This window comes from Dendropsophus ebraccatus, chromosome 9 (assembly GCF_027789765.1).
Source record: "Dendropsophus ebraccatus isolate aDenEbr1 chromosome 9, aDenEbr1.pat, whole genome shotgun sequence".
NCBI classification, from domain to species: domain Eukaryota; kingdom Metazoa; phylum Chordata; class Amphibia; order Anura; family Hylidae; genus Dendropsophus; species Dendropsophus ebraccatus.
In genome coordinates, this window is record NC_091462.1 from 59,236,148 (window position 1) to 59,258,055 (window position 21,908).

The window sequence follows — 21,908 nt, forward strand, 5'->3', positions numbered from 1 at the left end:
GTGAACAGAGGTTTATTCAATCCATGAACAGGGTATGCGACGTTTCAGTCTTTCAATCAAGACTTTTCTCAAGCATGTGAATACATCAATACATAAACTTAGAACTTTACTACCGACCGGACTCAATGTGGAATTCAAAATATTACAAAGATATTGTCGTGTATGAATTATGTGTACTCCCTAATGATTGACCTTCATGTTACTTACCTGCCTTTGGAGTAATTGAGTACATCATACTTACCTAATTTTTTATAAATTGTTCTAATTTCTCTTTTTTCATCTTTTCTAGTTATAAATCAAGCTATTTCATCAGTGCCGAAATGGGATAATCACCACGATTGTTCATCAGATATTCATTTTGTACATCCTTACTTGTGAGATGCCTTCTGCGTTTTTCATGCGTTTTCCAAGCATTATTCATTTAGTCTACACTGGTCCTTATTACGGTGAAGAATGAATGGATCAGGACAGATCGCCCTATAGCCCCCACGGGAATCGGTGTCTGGACTCGTATGCGGTTATACCTCGTGGGTTACAGTATGCCAAAGATGGGTGGACTTATCTGGGCAACGGGCAAGACCCCCGCACCCCTTGCTAATTGGTGTGCTTTAGCGATACGTGTCCTAGCATGGATGAAAATATGTGTGTATATCACCGTTAATTATCAATTTCTCTTGACTTTTCAATACATGGACTCATTGTTGCCAATAGGACCTTGCATATCATGTAATATCATGTAACATTTTGATGGCCGCACATTGCCTTTGATTGGTCCGCATGATGCTGACGTACTATACCAGAAGCCTTACGGGGAGCGTCTTTTGCGTTCCACGGGAGTCTCTGATGCACAAGTACGGAAGCAATCTGCGTTCCAGGAAGGCGTGCGCCGTTTGGTGGTGTGCGTTCCACTGAGGCATCTAGCGGATAGGGATGTTTAACAGTTGCTTCAAGTTTTACTGATGACGTGTGGTGATGAAGACCCAGGTGCTCTGTTAGAATATATTTATTTCATTAAGTACAGTATTTTCAATTCACTGTTGCCACGTCCGTGATTTATATATTTTTACTACCACTATGGATGTGGAGAAAGATCATGATACATCCCTGATCACTTTTATATTTAACACTTGATTTTTTGAGACACGATTACAGTATTTTGCACTAATTATATATTGAATTACACTGATTTTGTATTGATTGATTAATGTGATTTAGACTATAAAAACACGTGTGTATTGATGTATTCACATGCTTGAGAAAAGTCTTGATTGAAAGACTGAAATGTCGCATACCCTGTTCATGGATTGAATAAACCTCTGTTCACTTTTTTCATCACATTGGAGTGCTGCAGCAGTATTTGATTTATACATTGAACACCGGGTGATCTCCCGCGTGCAGTTTGCACCAACCGACCTCCACGAGTGCAGCGTAAATATTGTGTTTTATCTATCTATCTATTTATCTATCTATCTATCTATCTATCTATCTATCTATCTAATAGATAGATAGATAGATAGATATTGTATAGATATTGTACTCTCGCTAGGCATTTTATTTCTTCAGACATCTTTTCAGGTATAAAGGTTGGCTCCCAGATCATTAAATTAACGTGTTTTACCGATGACACCTTAATATATTTAGAAGATCCAGATTTACATGTCCCAGCTGTCTTAGATACGCTGACATTTTTTGGTTCTTTTTCTGGTTACAAAAAAGTCAACTTCTTTACCTTGCCCCACATGCAAGGACATCCATAGGCCCTGCGGGAGTTTCTGTCGCCAGATCTAGTCTTTCCTATCTTGGTATTCAAATTGGTCGCACTCCCTCCTCATTGTACTCATTGTTGAATTATCACCCACTATTCAAAAAAATAAACATGATTTACAGAGATGGGAATCTCTACCCCTCACGATATTGGGTCGTACCCATTTAATTAAAATGATGTGTTCTGGAAAATTATTGTATCCAATGCAAACAATTCCGCTTTTGCTTCAACACTCTGATGTCTCCCTGCCCCAATCCTATTTTACTAAATTTATTTGGCAATCTAAAAGGCCATGTATAGCCTATTCTACTCTTTGTCTTCCTTCACTAAAAGGTGGTGCTCAATGTCCAGACATTGGACTATACAATCTTTCTGCTCTCTTTCGGCATGCCAAGAATTGGATTATGGACACATCACATTTCTCTTATATTTCCATTGAATCTGCTTTAGCAGACCCTTGGCCTCTTTCCACCCTGTTACACGCCAAATTGCCAGAACTTCCCCCTGCTATTAAGAGAAATGTGATTTTTAAAGACACAATTGCTACATGGAAGGCAGTTAGAAAGTTATATGAGCTAATTTTTGTCTTTCAAAAAGATTTCCTTTGTGGGACTCCCCACTTTTCCCACCTAATTCCAACAACCTAGACTATGCAGAGTGGCGGAGTGCACATATCTCCTCTATAGGGGACTTATTAGATACTACTTCTGGTACCTTCCTGTCATGGGACACTGTCCAAATGAAATTTAATCTTCCCTCCTCTCACTTACCACAATACAACTCATAGAATATTTCACCAATAGATTACGGAATATTGCCGAGGCAGAATGTAATACGGATTTTGACAATCTTTTTCCGTTACCATTTATACATAATTCTTCACATATTTATGGAGAACACGATCACAAAGAAATTTATCTCAACAAATATTTCAACACAAATGGTCCTCCATACTTCCTTCTACAGATCTGACAAAACAAATTCTGAGAGGGTATCAATTTGTGCATTCTGCCACTCCTAATGTTGTGTTACAGGAAATACATTTCTGGGGTTTTTTTTTTCGCGTTCATAAGGCCATATACGCTTTTAACTTTTCTTCTTCTACTTCACCTGCCCATTACCTGAAAAGCTGCCCAAAATGTGCACTACCTAAGGCACTTCCTGTGTACGTGTTCAGGAATTTTGGGATTCAGTACGGCTCTATCTTTTATCCACATGGGGTCATGCAATACCTCTTCTCTCTCTTAGCTAACTTCTATGAACCATTTAATCTCTTCAAAAGGGATTCACCTAACATTATTGGTTTCCCTAAAATGTTTACTAAGACACTGGTTGCTAGACACTATACCTTCTATATCCGAAATAATATCTACCTTAAAGGAAATATTTCATTGGGAACTCTTAGATATACTACGTACTAAAGAAAAATCAACAAAAACATTTATGACTAAATGGAAACAATTCCTAATTCATGACTTCACTACCGAAGAGAGAGAACCTATTGTGAATCTGTTTAAAGACACTGACTAGTATTGCTTGGCCGCTCAAAGAGGTACCCTGGGAGCACTCCAACTTACATAATCTTTCTTTTTCTTCTATTACAAGATACTTTGTTATGATATATTGATAGTATTAGTATATATCTGTCACATATACTATGTTTGAGGTGATACTGTTTGTTAGAACAGTTTTTCTAAGGTTTTCTAATGATTCTTTATGGTATTCCATGTAATTATATAACTTTACATATTGTTAAATGGCTCCTATTATTGTTATGAAATACAAACATACTGCTTATGTTGCCTGCGCGTGACTTTTTGGGCATTTTTCTGTTGATGAATACCATTATGTATGTTCCATACTTTAAAAATGCCACTAATAAAACATCTTTGAAAAAAAAAAAAAAGATGGATGGATGGATGGATGCGTAGATCAAGATGCACCCCTGAGGTATATCACAGTAGTGGTGCAGATTTTTGCCTTTTCCGTAGTGTAAGCCCTGCTTGCTCCAAGGTAGGTGTAGATTTATGAGTCCGCTGTGCAGCAGGCACAGATCCTGCTGGATTTTTTAACAGGCCTGTCTTGAAATGGGTATATACTGTAGATTGATGGCAGAAATAGACACATATGAGATAGTCAAAAGTGAAGTTTATTTCATTATAAAAATGTACACACAGTGCATAGTTGCCAACATTTGAATTTTTTTTCCAGGGACACTTTAGCGTTGACAACAAGGGGTGTGGCTTATTGTGGGTGTGTCTTGTCACTAGTGTTTTTTTTGGTTTTTTTCCCCAGAATTTTCCAGTTAGAACTTTACAGTCACAACCACACAAAAGGATGAGGGGGGTAGTAGTAGTACAGGAATAGATGAGGGGTGCAGTAGTAGTAGTAGTGCAGGAATAAATGAGGGGTGCAGTAGTAGTAGTGCAGGAACAGATGAGGGGTGTAACAGTACAGGAATAAATGAGGGATGTAGTAGTAGTAGTTCAGGAACCGATGAGGGGTGTAGTAGTATAGGAACAGATGAGGGGCCGGGGTCTAGCTAGGAGTCATGGGGCCCCATTAAATCTTGAAAACATTGTGGCTGGGGCAGATTGGGGGAGACTGGGGGTATCTGGGGCAGACTGGGGGTGACTGGAGCAGACTGATGGTGACTGGAGCAAACTGGGGAAGACTGGGAGTAGTTGGGGCAGACTGGGGGTGACTGTAGCAGATTGGGGGAGACTGGAGCAGACTGGGGGTGGCTGGGGCAGCCTGGGGGTGACAGGAGCAAACTGGGGATGACTGGAGTAGACTGGGGGTAGCAGGGGCAGACTGGGGGTGACTTGAGCAGACTGATGGTGACTGGAGCAGACTGGGGAAGACTGGGAGTAGCTGGGGCAGACTGGGGGGTGACTGTAGCAGACTGGGGGAGGCTGGAGCAGACTGGGGGTAGCTGGTGCAGCCTGGGGGTGACAGGAGCAAACTGGGGGTGACTGGAGCAGACTGGGGGTAGCTGGGGCAGACTGGCGGTGACTGGAGCAGACTGAGGGTGGCTGGAGCAGACTGAGGGGTGACTGGAGCAGACTAGGGGGTGACTGGGGGTGACGGGAGAAGACTGGGGGAGACTGGAGTAGACTGGGGGTGAAAGGGGGAGATAGGGGGTAGCTGGGGCAGACTGGGGCTTTACCTCCTTTAGCACCCTCATGTGGGCCCCTCATTATACACCAGTATAATACAGTGTGTCGTGAGAATGCTGGTATACTGAGGAGCCCACATGAGGGGGATGCTGCTGCAGGAAGTAAAGCTATACACATTGGTGTGAAAGGCTGGGAGACTGATAATCAGAGCTGTATATACAGTGTATACCACAACAATTTATATATCTTTACTTTTTCCACCATCATCCCCCTCATGTGGACCCCTCATCATTACCTGGCCTCCCTGCAGCACACGGCCAGCTTCATCCTTCAGGCTCTTTTAGCCCAGAGGACATACCCGGGACATTAATTTGCTGGGTCTGCCCTGTCAAATCCGGGACAGTCCCGGCAAAATTAGGGCTGTTGGCACCTATGACTGAGCCAACTGAGCAACCTCCGGTAGGCCCCCTGCACCTGCAGAAGCACACGCACTGATTGTCCCAGGCCCCAGTAGCAGGGTACAGTTAGTGTGTGCCACCACTTGCATTACTGAGGGCCCCCTACACGCTCCCATCCTCACCATCCCGATACAGGAATCGACTGCTCTCTTGTTTCTCTCATGCAGCGGTGACAGGAAGAAAAGGCGTAAAAGATGCTGGGAAAGATGGATGACCTCCATCATACTGAGTACAAGATGTTGGAAAGCTGTGTAAACCCCATCATACCGAGTAACTCATCCAGCGAGCGAGGATTACAGCTGGTGTACACCAGGTAGAAGGCAAGAATCTGCCTTGATAAATCGCTTCCATAATTTGTAGTCCTTTCATATTGGGGCAGCCACTGAGGTCTGCAGTGATTCCTAGAATCGGGGAATGGGAATCTGATCCCTTTAGTATCTATGTCTGACCCCATTTGTTGTAATAGTAGTCTGGGGGCCAAGAATAGTGGTGTGTTGGTGGTGTACTTGAATCATTTATCTCTTCTTTGTTTCTTATATTTTTTAGGTTGCAGCCCGTATTAAGTTTGGATTGCAGGCCATTTTTATGTGTACTGGGGGAATGTTTACACAGAGGTCAGACTAGATGGATGGACAGAAGTGCAGGTCAGATTGGTTAGAGGCTTGAACTGGTCAACTTAGTGGCACCTTTTACAGGTATCAGGGAATTACAGTGTACTTGGAATCTAACAACGGAATTGGCTGATGGTCTTACCAATAGAGTAGAAGCCACAGGGATAATATATAATGTACACAACATATGTGGGTGTTACATGTGATAAGATTTTTTACTTTCCAAGAAACGCCCCCCTAAGGTTATCTCACGAGTAGCAGTGTTAAACTTATAGAAGTTGCATTGATGGCATTTCCTATTACCTGATTTAATTCTGCTAACAATCCCTGTGTCAAGTGATGGATTCAAAATGCATTATTTAGAGTCACCAATAGTGCAATTTTTTTTATACACTATTAGGGGTTGGTTAACTGTAGCCTCCTTGAGTATAGGGTCTCTTTCCAGAATAAACCAATATTTCATAATTGCTTTATAGATGACATTATTCTGAGAGGTGTTTTAAAATAAAAAATAAAACTTTTGACATTTTCATTACAGGAACTCACACAAGAGCTTTCTGCAATAGTTTTAATAGGGTATTCTCTCCTCTGAACATGTATCTCATTAGGGGTTATTAGAAACTCATTTGTATCTTTCGGATACCGGGTTGCCTTGGAGATGGGGGCGAAAAGGCAGTCCTCAAATTTGGATTTAGTTGCTAAGCCAATGCCTGCCACAATGGGACGACCAGTGGGTTGGCTCAGTGACTTAAGGGATAAGTGTTTCGACAGACAGTATATTTTTTTCAACTGCAGTCCTAAGACTAAGGTGAATCTCTAGGGAGTATTCCGCATACCTCAGTAATCCCTAATTGTCTGACTGCTTCATTTGCATAATATTTTACTGACACCACAGTCTCATCCCCCTTATCAGCCCTTCTCACTATAAGATCCGCAATTATAGACATGTGAACATGTGAATGTAGCCTAAAAGGACAACAGCTTCTCATTGTGTGAGAGAAGGGTACTATGTCTCATGAGATGCACCATTTTGTATATATTCTCTGTGCATTGCTGGGTGGTGAAAGATTGCTGCAGGACAGATAGCAGGGGCATATATGGCTGAAGATAAGTGGTTCTGCTCTCCATGCATCCCTTCTGGTATTTAACTCCTTGAGATATAGACTGCTCCAACTGCATTGTACAGAACAGGAGAACAGTGAATGCAGATTTCCGGATCACTCTCCACTCTGCTATTCTGATACATGAGCTGCAGTGACCAGGAAGCAGGAGAACAATCCTATAAGAAGTCTAGTCCCAAACACTGAACATTACAACAAATTCGTAATAAGGCAAGGTTCACATTTCTGCAGGGGCTGAAGGGAGCCAGAAGGTCTGTTCAAGAATGGACACTAATTGATGCAGATACACGAGAGAGCCTGTTAGTTTTCCATCAAATGTCTGTTTTCTTGCATGCAGTAATGCAGTAATTTTTGTCTGCTGAGATCTTGCTAAAAAAAAAAAAAAAAAAAGTAACTGCTGATTGAACACCCTGAATGTAAACCTGGTGTAAGCTTGAAACCAGTCTAGGTCCTTTTACACGGGCCGATTATTGGCCATAAGCGTCCCTAAAGAGGCTCCTGCAATGGATCATTGGCCTGTGTAAAAGGGACAGCAATCAGCCGAAGACCGGGCAAACACTGGTAAACCCCTTAGAGAGAGCCACTGTGCATTCCTGAATATGGGCTCAGAATACCTCTCAGTTTTCTTCAAGTGGCAGTGTTGCATATTTTCAGCCAGTGTTAAGCTTCTGCAAATTTATTGGAACTTCAATCTGAATATATAGACAGGTAACATCAAAACACAAAGAAAGAGTCAAGTCATCACTTCTATTTTATTTATAAAAACAAATTATTTGTTTTTAAAATTGAATATCTTAGTACACATGTTGTACTCTTCTAAAGGAGCCAACTCTTGAGCTTGTGGCTCCCCAGTCACTGTATCTCCTGTACTCTCCAGGTCTAAGGTAATACTGACGTCCTCTAAAGTTAGGTTCTTCATAGAAAACCCACTGACCATCCAAGACATTACAGGAATGGATGTCATGGTAGTGGAATTGCTCAAATACATGGGGGCAATCTTCAGTAAACTCCATCATTTGGCCTTTGAAGTCTTCTTTTTCATACACTCTAATTATGAAAGGGCCACGGTGCTGTAAGAGACAAATATCTGTGAGAGACGTATATCTTTAAAAAATAAAAAAAGCAATCACGATGGGGGACATTTATCAAACCTATGGCCAGGGTGTACACCAGGGAGAAGGCGGGGATTCACCACTTGTCTTATCCCCCACTCGCCCGATGGTCAGGCAGGGGGGAATGTGGGGGGGCAGCAAGGCGGGGAGCAGGTGAGGCCTCCCCCCGTGCCTCATTTATTATGATTTATTCCTGTGAGCAGGCATACATCATGATTCAAACCTACACCTGCTGGAAGATTTAGTATGCTGGGTGCAGTGTTTGGTACATGGGCAGCTGGATTCGGTAAGAGGCGTGCTCCTCTGAGTGAATTTGGCTGGGGAAAAGGTAGTGGAGCCTAAGTTAAGACCAGCGTTTGAGTACGCTGGTCTTAATAAATGTCTCGCAATGTATCTATAGTTTTTCCAAAATACCTTGCATCTTCCTTTCTATATCAATCTGTTATATGGAGTGGTCTAAACTGTATTATTACAATGAATAAATTGTAGTTTGAAAGTCTTGCATGAAAATTTATGGAGGGAGGTATGATTCATGACGTGATCCAATCTGTCCTTTCTATTTTAATTGCTGAATATTACAACATTTCTTTTCATGTAAGCAAGGCCATATTACCAGCTGCTGCTGCCCTAGACACTACACCTGAAGACGCCCCATCTTCACTCACCAATTAGCATCAGGATTTTCTAGTTTCTGAACATCGTATTAATATCTGATCAGTTTTAGGCCGCTTTCCCACATTTAGGGTATATTCACACGAACGTGCTCGCAGCGAGATTCTCGCTGCGAGCCCGGCAGGTCCTGGCATTTCCCATACACTACATACTTGCAGCGAGTATGTAATTCTGCCGCCCTTAACCCCTTCTGCTCCCGGCCGGCTCCCCCGCTGTAAGCATACTTTACCTGTCCTTGCTGCACGGGGTCCCGGCGTCCTGCTCTCCCGTCCGGCCAATTAGTGTGTTGCCCAGCCGCAGCCACTGATTGGCCGGACAGGAGAGCAGGACGCCGGACCCGTGCAGCAAGGACAGGTAAAGTATGCTTACAGCGGGGGAGCCGGCCGGGAGCAGAAGGGGTTAAGGGCGGCAGAATTACATACTCGCTGCGGTCGTTTAGACCGCAGCAAGTATGTAGTGTATGGGAAATGCCAGGACCTGCCGGGCTCGCAGCGAGAATCTCACTGCGAGCCCGTTCGTGTGAATATACCCTTACTGTATGACACCACATGCAGCCAAAACCAGACCCTCATGCGGTAACCAATAGGCGTATGGCCAATAATCCCGGTAACAGCACTGGGGAAGAAATGGGAGCGTGGTTTCGGCCACATGTATCTTTCTACATGTAGAAACATCATCTAAATTGTGTTTTTTATGTTTTTTAACTGCTTCAAACATAAACAAATTTCCACATAGAATCAATGATTAGAGCGGTCTGCAAATTTTCTGAAGCAGGGGAGTAGCTAGGATTCACAGGGCCGCATAGCAAAAAATATATATACTCTGTGCCAAAAAAATAAAATCTCTAGTGGTCAGAGACAGAATCCTGGCTGCAGCTACAAAAATGACAGGCAGAGCTGAGAGCCAAGGGCTGCTTGCTCTGTCAGTCCACTGTTTTTAACTAAAAGGGCCCATTAGGAGCCATTATGGTTAAAAGCATAGGTGCAAGAGAAGACTACTTTCTGCTTAACCCCTTTTGTTCTGCAGTGTGTAAGTGACCCAAAGTTCAAAAGACTAGGCGATCTCTGCTTTATTGCTGGTGCACTGATAACCTCTAATCTCTGCACAGAGCTTACACACATTTTCCTACTTGATTGTGGCAGGAGGAGAACAGGGGTCAGTGGTTTTTGTGTTGCAGCATGTAAGTGAACATTGGGTTACTTACACAATGCCGTACAAAAGCGGTTAAGCAGAAAGACACAAGAAGGTGCTTATCTTCCCCCCGGGGCCCTTCTGCTGCACAGGTCCCATAGCAGCTGCCTACCCTGCCTCTATGGTAGCTACGCCACTGGTCTGAAGGAATTCTCACCACAGGATTGGTAGATTGGTAGGTTATAGCTCCAGGCGTCACATTTAATACCGCCATAAGAGAAACAGATCACTGATCTCAGGGAGACCAGCCAAACAACACTTCCAGCGAACAACAACACTTCTAGTGAAAGTGCTCAATGCAGTGAAGTCCTAGGTGCATTGCCCCCTGGGAAACATGAATATGCAAAAGAAGAGCCCGTGGAGCCTCATCAAACAGTCTCGAAACACAGGACTTGCCAGATATCGCTCCGTGAAGGACCCAGCCAAGGGGTGGCTCCTGTAACGAAACCACCAAAACCACCATATTAAGTGGCCTTATAAGTCAATGTAATGACAAGGAAAAAACCAAGGCCAGGTAACCATCCACATACAGCTATTTCGGGGTGTTGCCCCTCATCAGTGTGGAGCAGGATTCTGGCTAGGTGGGAGCAACGCCTAGTAGACCCATAAGAGAAACAGATCGCTGATTACAGGGAGACCAGCCAAACGACAACACTGCCGGCTAGTGAAAGCACTCAATGCAGTGAAGTCCTAGGTTTAACACTGCCACACCAGAACCTGAACAATACACCCATACTGTGACTAGATAACACCATCACACCAGACCTCAACAACGCCACCATACTGTGACTGAATAACACCGGCATACTGGACCTGACCAATACCACCATACTGTGACTGGGTAACACCGCCATACTAGACCTGACCAATACCAACATACTGTGACTGGATAACACTGCCATACCAGACCTGACCAATACCAACATACTGTGACTGGATAACAACGCCAGACCCGACCAATACCAATTTACTGGCAAGTCTGAACAGGAGGTAAGACTAAAAAAAAAAAAAAAAATTGCTTCCTTCCCCCTGCTCTATGGTGCTGCACACCTGCAAGGTGCTGCCCCAGGCACCGGACCACGGGTGCCTAGTGGTAAATACGGCCCTGCATGTAAGCAAAAGGCAAGAATGTTACAAGTCTTAAAAAAAAAAGCATCACAGTTATCCATCACAGTTATTACAACATATGTTGTAACAGCAACATATGTTACATATAGTGCAGCTTGAAATATATATAACCTATATTTTTTCCTCTCCATTCATTTTAACCCCTTGAAAACCCGACCCAAAGTGACCCAAAGGACGGCGCCAATTTTTATTTTTGCGTTTTCATTTTTTCCTCCTCCCCCTAAAGAGCTCTAGCACTTTTATTTTTCTATCTACAGGGCCATGCAAGGGCTTTTTTTTTTCAGGAAGAAGTGTACTTTGTAATGGCACCTTTCATTCTACCATAACATGTATGACAGAACCCCCAAAATATTATTTATGAAAATATAAATTGGTGAAACAGAAAAAAAGAATGCACTAGTGTAACTTTTAGGGGGTTCCTGTGTCTACGTAATGCACTATGCGGTAAAACAACATCATTATTTTATAGGTTAGTGTGAACACAACGATATGCAGGTTTAGACAGATTTTCCAATGTTTTATTTTTTTTTTTAAATTAACCCTTTGAGGACCAGGCCCAAAATGACCCAGTGGACCGCGCAAATTTTGATCTTAGTGTTTCCGTTTTTCCCTCCTCCCCTTCTAAGAGCTCCAGCACTTTCAGTTTTCTATCTACAAGCCATGTAAGGGCTTATTTGTTACAGGAATAGTTGTACTTTGTAATGGCATCATTCATTTTACCATAACATGTATGATGGAATTCCAAATATATTATTTATGAAGATATAAATTGGTGAAATCGCAAAAAAGAATGCAATATGGTAACGTTTGGGGGGTTCCTGTGTCTACGTAATGCACTATATGGTAAAAGCGACATGATACCATTACTCTATAGGTCAGTACGAACACAACCATATGCAGGTTTACACAGATTTTCTAATGTTATATATTTTTTTTAAATGAAATCCTTTTTTTTGGCAATTAATTATAAATAAAATGGGACTATTGTGACGCTTATAACGGTTTTATTTTTTCACCTACGGGGCTGTTTGGGGTGTCATTTTTTCCGCCATGATCTCTAGTTTTTATTAATACCATATTTGTGAAGATCGGACGTTTTGATCACTTTTTATTAATTTTTTTATATATATAATGTAACATAAAATCGGTAATCCGCGCACTTTTTTCCCTCTTTTCGTGTACGCCGTTTACCGTTCGCAATGACGCTTGTTATATTTTAATAGATCGGACAATTACGCACACTACGGTATATTATATGTTTATCTATTTATTTATTTTTATATGTTTTATTTATATAATGGGAAAGGGGGGTGATTTCAACTTTTATTGGGGGAGGGGTTTTGGGGTAGTGTGTTAGTGTTTTTAACTTTTTTTTTTTACACATTTGAAGTCCCTTTGGGGGACTTTTACATTCACTACTTGGATTTTTACACTGATGAATGCTATGCCATAGGCATAGCATTGATCAGTGTTATCGGCGCTCTGCTCATTGAGCCTGCCTGTGCAGGCTCAGTGTAGCAGATCGCCGATCGGACCGCACGGAGGCAGGTGAGAGAGCTCCGGCGGCCCGTTTTACCGATCGGGACCCCCGCAGTCACACTGCGGGGGTCCCGATCGGTAAGTGACAGGGGACTCCCCCTGTCACTTACAGTTAAACGCCGCGGTCGCGCCGCGATCGTGGCGTTTAAGGAGTTAATGACACGCGGCAGCGCGATCGCTGCAGCGTGTCATTACCGGTGAGGTCCCGGCTGCTGATTGCAGCCGGCCCCCACCTGCTATGAAGCGCGCTCCGCTCCGGAGCACGCTTCATAGCGGGAGAAACACCCAGGGCGTACAGTTACGCCCTAGGTCGTCTGGGGACAGACTTCCATGGCGTAACTATACGCCCTGGGTCGTCTAAGGGTTAAATCCTATTTTTGCAATTAATTATTAATAAAATGGCCCTATTGTGACTCTTATAACGGTTTTAGTGTTGTTGTTGTTTTTTTTTTTTTACCTACGGGGCTGTATTGGGTGTCAATTTTTGCATAGTGATCTCTATTTTTTATTAATACCATATTTGTGTCGGACATTTTGATCACTTTTTATACATTTTTTAAATATATAATGTAACAAAAATCAGCAATTCTGGTGCTTTTTCCCTGATTTCATTTACGTCGTTCACCGTACAGGATGACAATTGTTATATTTTGATAGATCGGACAATTACGCACGCTACAGTATATAATATGTTTATTTATTTATTTTTATATGTTTTATTTATATTTTGGCATAGGGGAGTGATTTAAATTTTTATTGGGGTGGGGCTTTGGGGTATTTTTAAAAAACACCCTCACGCTAACTTTATTTACCTTAAGCCTAACCTCTAATTTTACCGGTTTCTTCATATGCAAAAAGGACCGCTTTATATATAGTGAAGCCTGGCCCAGCGCCCCCAGTACACCAATATCCCCAGTTCATTGATTAAATTACTTGGCGTTCATGCGCCCTAGGAGGCGGGGCCGGGCGCGCTGGACCAAGACACAGAGCTGGGAAAGACAGGAACTAGGGCTGGTGAGGCCCCAGAGAGGGCTAAAGAGATGTTGGCATCGGGCCCCTGCACATGGGTGTCTGGGACACGGACCGTTGCCTGTTGTTATTGCTGCGGGCTAATATACTGTATGATACAATGTATGTATACGGAAAAAAAATATTCAAGTTTTATGCTTCTGTGCTCTGCAGTAAAGTTCTGAACACTTTGGTGGTGCCTTATACTTTGTTGAACCTTGGACTTAAAAAGTTTTTAGAATTAGTTCCCAAGGAACAGAGGTGGACATATCACTTGCGCAGCCTGTTCAGCTGCGCAGAGGCCCAGGCCAAAAGAGGGGCCCGCCAGGCTCAGACTCTAAAGTGTCAGCTCAGCATGGCACATGTCTGTAGTGGGCCCCACAGGTGGTGTCAGCACTTGAGAAGTGCAAGCCCCCTGCTCCACTTAGGGGCCCACTTAGTGACCGGAAGCTGTGCCCGGCCGGGGCTGGTTCTCCTCTCTCCTCCTGCTTGGTGCTGCTGACACCCCCTCCTGTACTCCCCTGTCCGGCATACCTTGTGTGAGGAGGAGAGAGCATGTGATGACAGGGGCTGGAGGGATCCTGCAGGGATTATGGATGCCAGAGACGGGATTGTTCCACAGGACTGGCGCATAGCTAATGCTAATATTCAAGAAGGGGTCAAAGAGCGATCCTGGAAACTACAGGCCCGTAAGTCTAACATCTATAGTAGGTAAAGTATTTGAGGGGTTTGTAAGAGATGCTATACTGGAGTATCTTAATGAAAACAATCTTGTGACGCATCATCAGCATGGATTTATGAGGGATCGATCCTGTCAGACTAATCTGATCGGGTTCTATGAAGAGGTAAGTTATAGACTGGACCTGGGGGAGGCTGTGGATGTTGTGTATCTGGACTTTTCAAAGGCATTTGATACTGTGCCGCATGAAAGGTTGGTCTACAAAATGAGGATGCTGGGACTCGGGGAAAACGTATGCAAATGGGTAAGTAACTGGTTGTATGATAGAAAACAGAGGGTGGTCATTGATGGAACATATTCAGATTGGGTTTTAGTTACTAGTGGGGTACCAAAGGGGCCAGTGTTGGGTCCACTGCTTTTTAATATTTTTATTAATGATCTTGCTGAGGGGCTACAGAGCAGAATCTCCATTTTTGCAGATGATACTAAACTGGGTAAAGTAATCAGTACAGAGGAGGATAATATCATATTACAGAGGGATTTGGAGAAGCTAGAAGCTTGGGCGGTGAAATGGCAAATGAAGTTTAATGTGGATAAATGTAAGGTTATGCACTTGGGCCATAGAAATAATAAATACAGTTATGTGCTAAATAATAATACACTGGGTAAAACTACTTCCGAAAAGGACCTGGGGGTATTGGTGGACAGTAAACTCAACTTTAGTGATCAGTGCCAGGCAGCAGCTGCCATGGCTAATAAAATAATGGGGTGCATCAAAAGAGGTATAGATGCTAAAGATGAGAACATAGTTTTGCCTCTTTATAAATCACTAGTCAGACCACATATGGAATACTGTGTACAGTTTTGGGCACCGGTATACAAGAAGGACACAGCTGAACTAGAGCGGGTGCAGAGGAGGGCAACAAAGGTCATTAAGGGAATTGGTGGGTTACAGTACCAGGACAGGTTATCACGCTTGGGGTTATTTACGCTAGAAAAAAGACGTCTTAGGGGCGATCTGATCACAATGTACAAATATATAAATGGACAGTACAGAGATCTTTGTAGTGGTCTTTTTACTCCTAGGTCTGTAACCATGACAAGGGGGCATCCTCTACGTCTAGAGGAAAGAAGATTTTACCATCAGCATCAACGCGGGTTCTTTACTGTACGAGCGGTAAGACTGTGGAACTCTCTGCCACATGATGCTGTCATGGCTGATTCATTAAATAAGTTCAAGGGAGGCCTGCATGCTTTTCTTGAACAATATAATATTACAAGTTATGGGCATTAGATTTCCGATGATACGTTGATCCAGGGATTGTTCTGGTTGCCATTGGAGTCGGGGGGGGGAGTTTTCTCCCTGTGGTGGGGTGGTTGTCGTCTGCCTCGTGGGGGTTTTTGCCTTCCCTGGATCAACACAGTAGGGTTCCCCTAGGTTGAACCTGATGGACTCTTGTCTTCTTTCAACCTTATTTACTATGTTACTATGTTACTATGTGGTGACGGGCTGGAGGGATCCTGCAGGGTTATGGCTGCCAGGGACAGGACTGTGAAGAGGAGCAACAGCAGCAGCTCTGACAGTGAGTGATTATTGTCAGTGTGTCTGCCAGGCTGCTGGGAGTTGTAAGATAGAGGGTGGACTGAGTAAGAGAAAGCACAGAGCCACCTCCCCCTATTCCTCTAATGCTGTACGATTGTAAGTTTATGACTTTTTTTGCCAATAACTGTGCCCCCTTCCTCCTGCAGCATGGTTGTATTTTTCTTTCATCTCCCCCTTAAGCAGCCATATACAGTACATGCATCCTACCTGTGCAGCCACATACAGTACATGTACCCTACCTGTGCATCCACATACAGTACATGTCTCACACCTGTGCAGCCACATACAGTACATGTATCCCACCCAGGGGCGTAGCTAGGATTCACGGGGCTCCATATCAAAAAATTTTAAGGGGCCCCCTCCCCTACACACAGCACAAAGCACTGCGCTAGTTGTGGTCACAGATACATCAGTGCTGGATGGGACCAGGTCAGCATGTCGTTTCTGATTCTTTATTTGGGTGCTCCACATGATCAGTTCTATTGGTGGGCCACAGGTTCCCCAGTCCCACACTGGGGCCTGCACAGACTGCAGTACAGTCCTTTAGTAGCATCTGTGCTGTGCTGTAGGGCCCTCCCTAGAAACCAGGACAAATGTACCGGATACCCGGGCATACAAATGTGTGCGCCTTTAAGCCAAAAAGGTGGAGAAACGAATAGGTTATGGGAGCCCAAACAAATTTTTGGCACAGGGGCCCTTTGCACTCTGTGTTCGCCCCTGCCAAGGAAGTATACCATTCTTTACTTTGGGGACACACATTACATCTGCTCAGCATAGTTTGCCTAGGGGAACATGACATGACAATATTTACCTGAGGAGTTAGATGGCAAGACCTGATAGAGTCATTAAATCCCATCCATTGCTGGAAGTCAGGATACTCTCCTCTTCTTAAATAATACTGATGACCTTTATAATTTGGATGTTCATAGAGCACCCAGTTCCCATTCTCCACCCGGATGGAGTTGCATCGACTAAAATATGAGGAGAGATCGGTGCAGTCTGCACTGCACTCATAGGAACGGCCTTGAAAGCCTTTATCTTCATAGAAGATTATCTGCAGTAAGGAAAATATAACAAAGATTATTTATATATTTTTTTTATTTAAATATTTAAACATAGAACTGGAGATTATAAAAGCCATACCATAATGTGGGAAATTAGGCTATGTTCACACACATACACACATTTTGGTAATTTTTTTTCAACCAAAACCAGGAGTGGATTGAAAACACAGAAAGGCTATGTTCACACAAAGTTAAAATAGAGAAAAGAAACCGCTTTTGAAATTTAAAATAATGTCCGTTTTGCCACGATTTAACTGACTGCAATGGCAGTGCATTGAAGCCAATGGAAAGACGCATGTCCAATGCACACAATGTATTGAATAACAGACATTATCACCACGGACGTCAAAATAATGATCATGACAATTATTATTAGTTGTTCACACACAGTTTTTCTTTTGTCACTGTTCTTACTTCGTTTTTACTGTTAAATTCAATGGACTTTTCAATTAAGCCACATCCAAAAGCCAATTATAAAATACAAACTAGAAAAATGTACCAACAGCCGTCATTGCACTAAGGGGAGGCCAGACAGCTAAATGACGTCTGTTATTTTAGACTTAAAATGATAGATTTCAATTTAAACGGAGCAGAAGAAACGTTGTGTGAACATGGCCAAAGGCTATGTCCACATACTGTTAAAATTGAGTGAATGGTCATCATTAGAGATGAGCGAACCTCGAGCATGCTCTAGTCCATCCGAACCCGAACTTTCGGCATTTGATTAGCGGTGGCTGCTGAAGTTGGATAAAGCCCTAAGTCTATGTGGAAAACATGGATATAGTCATTGGCTGTATCCATGTTTTTCAGACAACCTTAGAGCTTTATCCAACTTCAGCAGCCCCCGCTAATCAAATGCCGATCGTTCGGGTTCAGATGGACTCGAACCCGAACCCAGTTCGCTCATCTCTAGTCATCATTTAATTGCAAATAATGGCTGCAACTTTAAAGCATATGCCATTGTTTTAAAATAACTGCAAATATTTGACATTAAATGGTGGCCATCCATTAAATTTCAACAGTGTGCGAACATAGCCTTTCTGTGATTTCAATCCACTTCTGTTTTTGGTAGAAAAATACTGACCAAAATACCGAGCAAAAATACTGTGTGGGAACGTAGCCCAACGCTATGTTCCCACACAGTATTTTTGCTCAGCATTTTGGTCCCATTGAAGTGAATGAAGCTTAACTGTAATACCACCACACATACGGTTCTGTCATACTGGTAGCTGAAATCCAGGAAGTGAAAAAAATGGCCTCTGTGCAAATCCACATTGTCTCCTGCTCCCACTGCTCTCCCCCTTAGGAGACAAATCTTCCATGCTTCTGTCTAACATTGTGTTTGCTGAGATCAGGCTGATGATGCAGACAGGGCGCAGGGTGTGATGTCCCAGGAGGCTTGGCTGGATCCTCCAATCCCCTGAGTGATTCACCATCTCTGACCAGCCAGAAGCAGGTGTTTCACTGATTTCTCTAATTGTGCACAAGTCTGCAGTGAAATTAGGGCTGTGTTCACACATAATGGAGTGTCATTGCAGTACTGCAGCATATTCACAAAAATGATGCAGTAACACAAGTAAATGATGCTAGGTAAAGAATAGAGCATGCTGTGTTTGTGGGTGGGACCACAATGAAATCATAAAGTACTGCAAATAATTCAGTAACACAATGAAACTGCAATGTGTGAAAACAGCCTAGATGTTCTGCAACAGCTTTGTGCGGGAATTTGCAGGGTGGAGGACTGTGATGAACAGCTGAGGGAAAGCATTGCATTCTGGAACCTGTAGTCCTGTGTACAACTGATAAACCAGGAAGTGCAGAAACACAAAACAGAACAAAACCCCCCAAAACAAATGGATTTTTGGTAGTTTCAAAAATGGAATAGATAGGTAAGTAATGCTTTATGCTTCTGCAGAAGTTTCTATTTTTTTAACCTCTACCTGGAGTTTCCCTTTAAGGTAGAAAGTAGCTGTGCTTTTTTCAATTCTGGATAATCTCTTTAAAGTGGTTGTTTTAGGATGGGTTGACACACAGTAAAATAGGTATGAAATATGGCTACATTTTTAATCGAATAATGTATTATATTAAAGTCTATTGGAAAAAGTCAGTCTGTGCACACTTTGTAAAATAAATAAATAAATAAAAGCAAATTGGCCAGGCTGCGTTCACACTACGTATATTTCAGTCAGTATATTTCAGTCAGTATTGCAACCAAAACCAGGAGTGGATTAAAAACACAGAAAGGCTCTGTTCACACAATGTTGAAATTGACTGGATGGCCGCCGTATAACAGTAAATAACGGCCATTATTTCAATATAACAGCCGTTGTTCTAAAATAACAGCAAATATTTGCCATTAAATGGCGGCCATCCAGTCAATTACAACATTGTGTGAACAGATCCTTTCTGTGTTTTTAATCCACTCCTGGTTTTGGTTGCAATACTGACTGAAATATACTGACTGAAATATACATATACTGACTGAAATATACGTAGTGTGAACGCAGCCTATAAATGTAAAAAAAAAAAAAACTAGAAAGAAAGCTTTATATTTTAGGGAATGAACACACTTCACTAAAATATACCAAACAATTATTTATTGTATACAAAGGACATAGATAACAGGATTCACAAAAGAAGGACCCTGAAAGTCTCCTGGACCTAACAGTCTAAGGCTATGTTCACACAATGTCAAAAAAAGAGAAAATACATCAACCTTTTCTATTTAAAAAGATGTCCATTATTGCCAAGATTTAACTGACTGCAATGCAAAGCATTGAAGTCAATGGAATGGTGGACGTCCAATGCACACAATGAATAAATTGACGGACGTTATCTGTGTGGATGCCAAAATTATGATCATGACAATTATTTTCCGACGTGTTTTGGAAACAGCTGACGTCAGTTTTTGTTGTTCAGACACAGTTTTTCTTTTTTCACCATCCTTTCACCATTTTTACTATTAAATTCAAAGGACTTTTCAATTAAAGACACATCCAAAGGGCAATTAGTAAATCCAAACTAGAATAATGTACCAACAGCCGGCCAATCCTCAAAATAACAGATGTCATTTTAAAAATTATAAACAGACAAGAACAAAAGTTGTGGGAACATAGCCTAACTGTGTGCAACAACACTGTGAAACAAGATTGAAAATACTTCAAAAACACGTCCCACCTTGTGTGCACAGATGACTGTTTTTCTATAGATTTTAATGTAGTTCACTTTATAGTAAAATTGTTCAGTGTACAGTATTAGCACTCACTGCACTCCCTAAAAGCAGATCCTTATGTACGTCATAGATCTAAAAATCAGACTCCTTCTCCTGGTTGTGCTGTGCTGCTCTGTGGGGAGTCTGTCCAAAATATGGCTGACATGGTGGTATGTGGCTAGTTTTACCATAGGGTGAACAACGTAAAGATGACCCCCCCCCGCCGCATTTTTTTTACATTTCACAGTGCAAATAAATTTTTTACGGTTTTGCAGCATATTTTATAGAAAAGTTAGGCATGTCATTGCAAAGTACAATTGTTGTAATTAACATAACGCTGGGGGAACACAGCGGGCGGCATTGCATTGACTACATTGATACCCTTGCAGTAAAGAACGGATGCTAATTCCACGGCAATCAGCATCCGTTCTTTACTGAAATATTACGTTGTGTGAACATAGCCTATCTATGTACCCATTTCATGTATACTAATAATAATAGAAATAAAAATAATTCTCATTATCATTATTATTTATACAGATGTAGCCAAGTTTAACTTTTTACAATGTGATAACTCACATGACTTAAGACAAGAAAAGTATTTGAAAAGAGATTAAATAAGTTGAGCTAGCACTCTGTGCCACAGTGCTGTAACGTGTTGTGTTAAGTTAAATTTGGCTATGCCTGTATACAGCTTCAACATAATCTGCAGTGCTTTACAATTCTGCAGAATACAATTTTGACATGCTGTATGCACACTGCAAAATGCTAGAGAGTTTTTTGGAAACATAACGGAGAAAGCCGGCTGTCTCGTAATATAGACTGCTTATAATAATAATCATTATTAGCGACTGTGTATATTACAAGACGGCTGCTTTCCTCCGCTATGTTCTCAAAGCGGGTACATAGGCATTGTATAGAAATGCCCTGTAAGTGATGTTAAAACATCTTCAACAATTTATAGTTTTGTTCATGAAAAATGAAGAAAAAAAAGAGCAGTAATTGGTCCAGACATAGGTTAAATTTTCTTATCAGCAGGGTCCCAATTTCCCCTAAAAGGAAGAAAAACAAACATCCACTTACCTTCCCCATGTTATCTGGAGTTTAGTACAGGTACTTGCACTGGGCTTCACTGTAAGAGAGGTTTTTATATTGAACTTTTATTGGAATGTGCATCGAAGTTTGTTCTATTTTTTTTCCCCTTCAAATAAGGCAATTCTCTGAATCGTATATAATAAGGCCTTTGTTCATATCTGCTTACTAAACAGGGTACTGTACTCTGTTTATTCAGAGAACACAGGAGAGGATTTGTTGAATTAGCAGAGAGTACAGGAAATTTCTTTAGTTTCGCACATGACATTGAGTGATCATGTGAATATGAGGCCACCAGACTGCTTTAATATCATGTTTTTTTGTCTAAGTTACTGTGTAGTGTTTCCCCCTTAGTAAATAAGTTTTGTCATGTAGTTCTTTGACAGATATTTTCTTGGCAATTAAAGGTTTTATAGCTAAGAAACACCAAAAAAGTTCCTTCGACTTGTCATAAAGATGACCAACTATTCAACTGGATAATTTATCATTTCTTACATAATACACAAAATATTTTGTCACTTTTTCTATCTTAAAT

At 42.0% G+C, this 21,908-nt stretch overlaps 1 protein-coding gene across 1 annotated transcript; it reads right to left on the reverse strand.

Moving 5' to 3' along the window:
• Positions 1–7,822: 7,822 nt before the first annotated feature.
• LOC138802123 (gamma-crystallin-3-like) lies at positions 7,823–21,431 on the reverse strand. The gene is made up of 3 exons (XM_069985276.1): positions 21,365–21,431; positions 16,818–17,060; positions 7,823–8,144 (listed from the first exon to the last, which is right to left on the reverse strand). The coding sequence occupies exons 1-3, from the start codon at positions 21,371–21,373 to the stop codon at positions 7,869–7,871; spliced, it is 528 nt and encodes a 175-aa protein (XP_069841377.1). The 5' UTR covers positions 21,374–21,431; the 3' UTR covers positions 7,823–7,868.
• Between the last annotated feature and the right edge of the window lie 477 nt (positions 21,432–21,908).

Excerpts from the sequence above, each read along its gene's own strand:
- LOC138802123 (XM_069985276.1), bottom strand. Across the intron at positions 8,145-16,817 it reads CTTGCCATCTAACTCCTCAG|CACCGTGGCCCTTTCATAAT; the intron begins GTAAATATTGTC and ends TGTCTCTTACAG.